The following is a 10,550-nucleotide window of genomic DNA, read 5'->3' as shown; positions in this document are numbered from 1 at the left end:
TACGCGGCTCATCGACAATTTAGACCCGTGGTTGAACCGAATGCACGGTGAAAAAACGGGCAGGTTTTTCAGTCTTACCTGCACAGGATTGGGAAGGCACCACCTCGTGATTGTGTTCTGCAATGGAGTGGCGGACGACGCTGAACACACCTTTTTCTCTTGCGAGAGGTAGGATAGCTTTCGTCAGCAGCTTTATGCAGACACAGGGGAGCTCTCTCTAGACAACATTGTCAGAGAGATGCTAAAGAGCGCTGCCAGCGGGAATCGTATTACGCATGGATACCACACCTGATTGTCCAAACTGCGAAGGATTCCCAGAGCATGTATTCTTCCATCGTTCAAGATTTATGGAAGAAAGGAAAAACCTGAAGGAGACTTTAAGAGAGATCCCAGAAAATCTGGTGCGAAAATGCTACCATGTCGCATCAATCCAATCCGTAATCATAGCACATGCGAAAGTCAGAGGGGGCGAGAAAAGCGCGGTTGCCTACGCCGCGTAGATGCGAATGGAGACCGAACTGGAGTGAGCTGACTCCGCCCGATAATAAAATACCTTATGGTGGTTCCATGGGACATGGGGGAGTCGGAATTGGTTTTAGCGGATAAAAATTCCAAACGCTAGCGTGTCCAGGCAAGTGTCTTTTGAAGATTTACACTCACTCAAAAAAAACTGCATTCCTATTTTGCTAATGTATTGTTTTCGACAATACCTTACAAATCTATTCTGAAAAAGTCCTAATATGTTTTCCCCTTAAGATGTAATATTCATTTATTTTGGTTTAGTTAAAATTTAAGTCTAACTTGAAGTTAGCATCATTTATTGCATTGGGACTTGACACACAGTTTGCTTTCACGTCAACCGTCAGTTAAGAAAATTACATCTTATAGTGGTAAGCTCGTTTTACTTGATATTTTCCACAATACAAATGGGCTTTATATTTACTTATTACTCCAGACAATTTTTGAAGCCTCCATCCAGCCTTTAAGCATTTTGTGGAAATGCCGCTCACATTAGATTTGTGTGAAAAATTCTTCGGCACCCGCGACATTTACGCGTTGTTTGAATTGAAGAAGGATTCTTCGGAGGATGACAGTGAGTGCATTTTTAGCTAGATTTGTTATTTAAGATACCGCGGCAATACTACAGGCTATGAGGTCAAAAGTAAAGAGAACTGTACTGACACTCTTTATTTTCTTTATTATATTATACAAGGTGTTTTGTATGGCAAACGGCAAGAGACATAAGTACCAACATTAACACACAGTAGTATGAGAAAAAATAAACTACTTCCCGCGACAAATGAATCTTAGCCGAGAGGTAAACCTTGAATATTCACCCACACCCTCGGAAGGAGCCGGAGGTGCTGTTATGGAGGAAGATGAAGGGTCGTCCTTTTGCAACCACAATGAAAATTAATGCTCAAAACCTAATAACTGAGTGCATGCATGCGTGCGACGCAAGCTCCCACTCATACGCACTTCCAATGTAAAATGAACATTCCACCACAGCGAAATTCGTTTCAATCCGGCAAGGTTCGTTCTGATGGCAGATCAGGTCATTCAAAGTTTACCCGCGCTTTTAGTTTCCACTTTTGGAATGTATTTAACTTTTATGAATTTGCTTTGTAGACTGAGGTAGGTATTAAGTAGCAAATGCTAATTATTCATGTCATTTGCATTAGTTTCGTTGATTCCACACAGAATAATTAAATTCAAGGCGAAAATATGTGCACTTTTAGTGGCATTTAGTAGCTATACAGATCATAGCATTATGAGACAGGCGTGAAAACAAGCGTGTCTGAATAGCTGAGTGGTTAATGCGCACGGTTCAAATCTCACTGGTGGCAGTGGAATTTGTGACGTGATTTGGCGTCGGATACCAGTCGACTCAGCTGTGAATAAGTACCTGAGTCAAATCAGGGTAACAATCTCGGGCGAGCACAATGCTGACCACATTGCCTCCTACAGGGTACTATAATCCTGTAGTGTACCGTTACGGTCTTGAATGAAGTGCTCTAACACACTTCAAGGCCCTGATCCAATATGGATTGTTGCGCCAACGATTATTATTATGAAAACAACCGAACTGAAACGGTCACCAATACAATCAAAGGTAGCTAAAGCCTCCAATTTTCATTAACGACACTCTTGACGGGAATCGAATCTCCGTGCCGCTGCGACTGTCAGTGGTGGGATTTACTCGCACTACTTAGCTTTTGCTGACTTCAGATGGTCACCACCTGCACCAAATTAAGGAGGACGGCCTATAATAAGACACGATCGCAAGAGCTTTTGAGCCAGAGGCGTGTAAATTTGAACAGGAATATGGCGCTTTGCACACTATAGAGAACCGTGTTTTCAGACTCGGCATAACCTACAATTCGTATTGTGGAGAGGAGGGATAAATCGTGAGGTGCATCCATTACAATTGCCCAGCTCTAACTAGGTTAACAATTCTTTGAAAACCTCAAAGAAATCTCTTACCAAGGTTGCCGACTATTAGTTGCTTTCTCAATATTAGCGAAGAGATCCAATTTTTAAGCTTTTGTGTGAAAGAAAACCTTATTAGAATCAATTCGATGTCTGTCTACCATACCCAATTTATCCAGAAACGGCTAGACCGATTGTCACGAAAATTTCTGAGAACGTGTGGTCCCTTATATATAGCAAGTGGCACAATTTTGTGTTGAGTTTAAAGGGGGAAATGCTCCCCATACATGCGAAAGGAGGTGCTGGCCTTATATTTGATATCTTGTGAAACGCTGGGGATGAGGGGTCAAAGTATGACCCTCAAAAAGTGTAACAGGTCTCGTTCTCAGAACCTATCCAAACGAAAATCTGAAAAATCACAGTGGTGTATCTAAACAAAATCTAGGCCTCAAAATCCATCCCGTTCCGAAATCTGCATAAGTAAAGTTAAAAATAATATATTAGAATATTTTGAAAATTTGTGCAATGGCACGCGGGATAACATAAGGCATAACTGGGAAGTTTGAAGGAAATCTAACTATTACTAAAAAGATTATAGAAGGTGAAATTTTCTAATTTTATGTGAATTTCGTGTATTCTAAAACCTGTATGATGTCATCATAACATAGGCTCCTATGAATGAGGTGTCGCAGGGAAATATTTCGTTTTAGTTTTTTAATCATTTATATATCAATATCAATTACTCGAGACAGACATATGTATGTATTTATATGTATGAATAAAGTATATAAATGAAGTTTTCGAGTAGTGCCTAATTCAGATAGATCAATTTAATACGTGCATGTATAAGTATAGTATTCGGTTATAAGTAATGTTTGTTTAGAATAACCATAATATCTATGGCTGTAATATGTACGTATAATTTGTAGTTTGAAAAAAAATATGAACGAATATTTTCTCTCTTCTTCTCTCTTCTATGAACGAATATTTTCTCTAAGTTTCTCACAAAGATGAACACAAAATCTTTATACCCGAAGCACCAGCTTCCGACTTGTTTAATCTATTTTGTGTTGCTCCACAACTTTCCATTTTGGTTACATTTATCTCCTTACCATGTGGTAATTCTTTTTTAAATTTTCAGAAAAAAGGACCTTCATTCGTTTCTTGAGCCTCCTTTGGAAATGTCCCAAAATTATTTTTAAATAAATAACGCTTAAAAAAATTTATGTTCTCTTGTCTTGTTCCACCTCCAGAATGGCCCTTAGTTGAATCTTCTTGGAACATAAAAAATAATTGCATCCGTTTATTTTACAGTGTTGTTAACTGCGTGTTTCATGTACTTAATTTTCTGTCTTTGCTTTCATCTAAATCATTAAAACGAGTGGCATCGGCTATAGTATTGTCGCGGGTTGTACATACATTAATGAATTTTTTTCTTTTGCAGTGAAAAAAGCCTATTATAAGCTGTCTTTGAAAGTTCATCCGGATCGAGTACCTGACGCGCAAAAGGAGGAAGCCGCCGAGAGATTTAAGGTGGTCGCGAGAATATATCGAGTGCTTACAAACAAAAACGAAAAAGCGCTTTATGATGAAAAACAAATTATGGACGATAATGATGATGAGGTCAGATTTGCAAGTTGGTCGGTATCTATGGAGAAACAACTGGTCCTAAGCAAACAGCTCTTTTTGAGCACGGAATCGCCTTCAGGTGATTCGCTTTCGAGCAAATCGCCTTCGGGCAAAATGCCTCTGGGCAAACCACAACCTTCGGGTTGCATTAGGGATGATGGGGAAGGATCGTATGAGCCATCTCCGGCCAAGGGTAAACCGAAGCGCCAGCGGTCCTCTAACGATCCCAACTCTTCAACCCAATTTGTTGCAAAAAAGACTCGGTCGGCAACGACTAAAGTTTCATATGCTAATAAGGCTATTGAAGCCGATGGGTGGGTCTTGTATGATGAAGCCAATCCATCAGGCTACAATAGCGAGCGGTGCCAACAGCTTAAGAGAAAACTACTGTTAGCTGTAAGGGCTGCATCACTGCAAGGCATTAAGCTTTGCTTTAAGTCGGTAGGTGTATACCGTAATATGTTGCGGTTAAACTTTGCCGACGAAAGCACAAACGATTGGCTCAAAGAGTACTGCTCTTCCCTCAATGATGTATGGAAGGGTGCGCAGTTGACCTTGAGAAAGATTACTGAGTTACCCATGTTGAAAAAGTGTTTCCTTTGGCTTCCGGAAGAGGAGCGAACTGGAGTTGAGGTTCTGGAACAGCTTAGCGTCCAGAATAATCTCGACATTACTTCTTGGATGCTGTTAAGCTGTAGACCAGGAGATAGAGTTGATAGACCGGGAGTTTTCCTAACTATCGACATACCTGAACCTAAAATAGAGGAGATTCGAATGCAAAGGGGCTGCCGACTTTTTTATGGTCTTGGGATTGTCATACTACGGGTGTCGGCTCCTACTGCAAAATAAGGGAATTCGCGGCTCCGAGTTTCAAATGGGATATAAAATCTCACAATTTAATTTGCGGCATTGTAAAGCGGCCACCGTTTTCATCAGCCGCCGTATCAATTGCTGTTTATATACTTCAATTAAGAACCAACGATCCATTGGTATGAAAATTTGGGGAAATTTCCTGCATGCATATTTATTATATGGCAACGGAAAGTTAAATTCCACTCCTGAATGGGGGTTGCGAAATAACCTCGTGCTTTGATCAGTGACACGTGATGACTACATCACAATAGTCAAAGTAATCATAAATAGTCAATATGGGGATAAGGAGATTTCACTGAATTCTGCTTATTTGCCGAGGATGAGTTTCCTTCTGAAATATTCATTAAATCTCTACGATGGAATATAAATTAGAGATTTTATGCTGAAATAGCTCAAAGATGTAGTGGCTTTCTTAGGAATGTAGTTTCCAATGGTTATTTGCCTCTTCAATGATCTCTGCGTTTTCCATGTATAATTTTACACCTGCTCATTTAGAATGTCAGTTATTTGATAATTTTTGCACATATCCCTTCTTCGATGTGTTGTGCAATTCAAAAACCGCATCTTGTCAATAAATCCGATAAATACCTTCGCTGCAAATATTTCCGGGGCAAATTGAAAAATTTTTCATACAAATATTTATGCTATTGGACGTGGATCAAACATTGGAGCGCATTTTTCTTCTGTGTTTTACTTGTGAATTTGCTACTTGAATTCATTTGTAATCTAGTCGTCATAATGGTATGTTTGAAGCGCTTCCCTTGTTCAGGGGGTATTTGTATTTTCTCGTTTTATTTAGCGGAGTTGTAACCATCTTTTGTGTCGCGCCATTCTATGCCACAACCTTGCGATGGAAGTAGTATTTTGGCTTGCTTGATTGTCCATTGTATGCTTGTTGGCTTCCGGTAAGCATGATATTCAAATTTTCTTTTTCTTCTGATCATTTTGAGATCTGCTACTGCGGTATTGCATATCAAGCCTCTGGTCTTGCGGATATATGTATATCTCTGTCTCAGTTTTCCAATTTGAAAATCTTAAATTTGCCTGCGTCAACCTGACTGATTTATTATAGCTTGTCAAATTTGATATAGTTAAAGGTTAATACAACTCGTGGTTTTATTTAAAGCGAAGCCCCAAGGGCCCAAGTTTCGCACCGTGTTTTTTATATTCTTCGACTCTAATGAGAGAAGATGCTTTACCGGCGGAGGTGACTCGCTGCTAGATTTCATGATATTCGTTACACTGGTCTATCTGTTTAAAATCGTGTTCACCCATCGTCTTATCTGTCTCAAAGCATTATTTTTCCAGTTTTAAGTCATATATTTTGTTTCTCGACTTGTTGAGTCATACTTTCATATTTTAGTTGCTGCAGGCTTCAATATCGGGTACCCTTTTTCACACGGTGTATTGATCGGACCATTATATCCAGTTTATCTACCCAACTTGTACGAATATCTTTTCTCTAATGACCATTGAGTTCAACTTCCTGACTACTTGGTCGAACACAGAGTTCATTAAACCATGGGTACACGTCAATGTCATATTCCCAGCAGTTTTCAGCCACAAGTTTCACCAAAAATAATTGTCGTTTGGATCTAAAGCCACATGATAATGTCGGGAAACTATTTCAGTCGTTGTTCGAAAATTTTTATTTTTGTTTTATAATATGTACGCACTATGAAATTCCCTTGTAATTTTCGGAACGATGACGATCACCCTTTGGAACATAAAATGCTTTTCCGTCTATCGTTAGGTATATAATCTATTCTTCCATATTTTCGCGATGAGTTTATAAATTCGAATAGTTCCACCGCCCTTCAAGAGCTCGACTACTTTTTGGACAATTCTGCGATGATCGATTATCTATCATATTAATGGTAATCCTAATTAGATACATTGTGGCTTGCCCAGCATGTCTGGCGGGTTGTGGAAGTTGTATTCATTCCAAAATGCGAAACACCCACCTACATTGATACGAAACTGTTTCGAATCGCAGGCATTTACGGAGGACTCTGGCGTACCCTGGAAATACTAAAGAAAATGATGTTCAGGAAAAGCGTTAGGCGTTAAGTGGGAAACCGCACTAACAAAGAGAGAGAAACTAGAAATCGACTCCAAATTACCCTGTGAGCATCAATTTCAGATGTCTTGCAGGTTGTGGTACTATAAGATTGCAATATGTAGATAAAAGGTGCAGTCTTCAACACAGTGCAATTATTGGATCTACACGTTTCCGGGACTTTCATCATTGCTATAGTTTGATAATATAAATTTTATCTACCACCAAAAAGACTATACACCGGAGGTTAAACTAGGAAAAAGAATAGGACTCAAAATGAATCATCCGGTTTAAGGCCGAGTCAAGGTCGCATTTGTTAATATATTGTGTGTCGTGTTTCCTTAGCACTTCTCTGTGCGAATTCATATAATCAAGTAACCACTTACATATATGATATATTATTCGCATCGCCGCCTTTTACACAAATGAGAAAAAATACCAATGAAGATGATCAGAACACACTGCGATCTTGACTAGTAAGCCCTGCCCAAAGGACGCCATCTTTTTGTCATGTAAAAATTCAGGGTTTGCCTAGTTTCATCTCCTGTGTATAGTCTTCTTGCCTACTACCCTAAGTGTCAAAACAAAAAAATTTGAAGTTCTATTTCGTTCATTTTAATACTTTAATTTTTTAATTTTTTTTAATGCTAAAAAATTTTATCATTACAAGAATCCCATATTATTATAAAAAATATAAAATTATTCAGAATAAATTTATTTTAATATATCTGCAAAATTACCAAAAATATAATATTTATTTATAGAAGTATATAGATGTTGTTTGCATTATTATTTCCTAAGTTACCACTATATCAGGGGATACCAACATTAAGCTACTACGAATACCAAATGGGATGGAGTGTGGTTCGCATGATCCTATGTACAGTAAAATGCGTCGCGCCGTAGTAGTTCGGGAGACTCACTGATCACCCCCGCAACATCGAACACGTAAACAGAATGGCGTACTTCTGCACCATTGAAACCAAACAGTGTGAGAGGAGGGACTAAATGCCTATTCGAAATTTAAAAATTGGTTTATTGTGATGTACATGGTAATCAATTGAAACTTGCCGACCCCAATACATATCGTAAACAGCTCATATTGATATACAGTACATGATTTAGTAATCAACTCCCGCTTGCCGGCCCGTCGAGAGGGGGTACAATTATAAATATATTCGTCCAGCGTTTCTAACCCGGACTTTTCTTTTTGCATTGGTTGTTTTCCATGCGCTATTTTGTAAATTAATAAATTACTTATATCACAAAAAGGGGATCCCCGGTGCAGAGCCATTGGGTAAGTGCGGTAAAAATAGACGAACGTTGAATTTAATTTCCGTTCGGTCGTAATTCACCTTAATCCCAAGATCGATCCCCTTAAGGGGTCATCCCGTGTGATGGCTGTTTTTTTTTTCGCTTTTTTTAGAAATTTTTATAAAGAACTGGATAAAGGTACAAATATGAATTTTTCATCATATATTTATTAGTATCTTGAGCATACGTAATAACTTTTCCGGCACGATAGCATCGTTCATTATTGAAATACAAAATACACTTATAGACCCATCCCCAAAACAAGGTATGTTTCTGTTGCCACGTTAGACGGCGCTTCGATCATCTTAAAGAAAAAAATGTAAACGGCATTTTAACGTGCGGTCCGCAAACTATGATTATTAAAAAATATTGAAAGTTAAATTTTTGGTGCCTTGTTAAATTTTTTTTGTGAGTTTTTGTGCTTTTTCAAGGCTTCTCTAATGAATAAAAGAACTACCAAATGAATCGCAATTATCCTAGCTTGCGGACCCTAGACGCATTTAAAAAGTAGAATGCGATTTTCAACTATAAAATCTTAACTGACTTGACTAACCTACTATATCTAGTCCATAAACCTTGGGCTTCTTGAAGAAACACATGTAACATTCTTATGATTTTGCCGAAGTCATTCGATAAATACGCGCTTTATTACGGCGATACCATAAACCTGCCGTGTGAAATTTTACCTATGGAACCCTGTAATTTTCGAACGTCAAAAAATCACTTTGCCCACATATTCTACACTATATCTAGATACAAAACACACGGGATGACCCCTTTAAGCAGAACTATTTGGTGATGAGATGTTGCGTTGGAATTATAATGAACTTCCAAAAAGACTACACAGGAAGTGAAACTCGAAAGAAAAAGCAAGACCGTAGTGCCTTCTGTATGTTTTGTGTCATTAATAAGGAGCATTAATTTGATTCACAATTAGCTCTAATTTTAGAGGAATATAATTGAAATGAATTGAAGTGATTACTTTCTGCGTGATGTAGTATTTACCCATCGAATACAAGATCTAAATGTAATAATTGAGAGAAATATTGTAGACAAAGAATAATCTAATCACAAATCAGTCCATAAAATTGGAGTTTAATTGTCAACCAAATTTTAATTAATTTGGGATTGATAAGGCAACTTAAGAACAAAAATAAAATTAGGTAGCTTCTCCTACTACAATATATTTTAATAGTTTGTATATACGTATTTCGAGAGTAGCTCTCCTACCTAGTTTTATTTTTATTTAGAAGGCATCGGAACGATAGCTATTTTTGACAACTTGAGAAGCAACACCACTAAGGTCTGAAATTTTGATGCTCATTATACTGTTGAAGCAACCGCACCCCGCCATGCGCCCTTCTGGAATTCTTCGTAAGTTGTGTCAATGAGTACCCTGGTAGATTGACCGGTTTCCGGAAAAGGGGTGATAATAAATTGGCAACGGCCATAAGTAAGCGAATCGCAAATTTATTATTATATTTTCTATTAGAATTCTAATTTTACATTTAATTATAATATTTATAAGGCGATTTGCGTTTTGTGAAATCAGCAAATAATCACTGGATGGCAGCCAAGGGGACTTTTCAATTCACAGCATTCAGAAGTATCGCAATGCATTTAAGACCGCTTAACTGTAAGGGTCCATTGTAACCATGCGTAATAGGAATGTTGAAAGTGGTAGCGATTTCAATTTGAAATACTGGTCCACAGCTTTCATCAATTTGATTGTAGAGCATTCGACACCTCAACTTCCAATACTTCCAATTATGTACAAAGTGCGTTTTCGTTAATTTGACTATGGTAATGTAACCTTATTAGAAATGATCTCCTGAAATGAAATTGCCATAGTTGTAGGAACTAAACTAACTGTTATAAAGTGCAAATAAAATTAACTGTGAATGCAAAACATTACGATCGTATATAACGAAGATGTATAAAACATGTGAAATGGAAAATAGATTGAACTTGGTGAAGCGAAATATTTGAAAACAAGTCGGGAAACCGGAAGCTTGACGCTTCAGGTATAAAAGGTTTTGTGTTTCCCTACGTGAGGAGCATGACGGAGTTCTCCATTGGCTGATAGCATTGACTCGAGATATTAAAATCGCTCAGTTCTGTCAATGACAGGAATCTGCCCAGAATTGAGCGATTTCAATATCTCGAGTGAGGCGTTATGGGTGATGTGGTCACGTTATTCGCGCTAACGAAAATTCACCTACCAATATTGGTCAGAACATCGAAG

At 38.1% G+C, this 10,550-nt stretch overlaps 1 protein-coding gene across 1 annotated transcript; it reads left to right on the top strand.

Annotated features, from left to right (window-relative positions):
- Positions 1–900: 900 nt before the first annotated feature.
- On the top strand, positions 901–8,294 carry LOC119661767. The gene is made up of 2 exons (XM_038071240.1): positions 901–1,093; positions 3,875–8,294. Exons 1-2 carry the CDS (start codon positions 1,000–1,002, stop codon positions 4,906–4,908), a joined length of 1,128 nt encoding a protein of 375 aa, XP_037927168.1. The 5' UTR covers positions 901–999; the 3' UTR covers positions 4,909–8,294.
- The last annotated feature ends 2,256 nt before the right edge of the window (positions 8,295–10,550 follow it).

The sequence above is a fragment of the Hermetia illucens genome, chromosome 1 (assembly GCF_905115235.1).
Source record: "Hermetia illucens chromosome 1, iHerIll2.2.curated.20191125, whole genome shotgun sequence".
In the NCBI taxonomy this organism is placed as follows: domain Eukaryota; kingdom Metazoa; phylum Arthropoda; class Insecta; order Diptera; family Stratiomyidae; genus Hermetia; species Hermetia illucens.
Note: the sequence above shows the minus strand (reverse complement) of the source record. Positions and strands in the feature narration are given on the sequence as shown.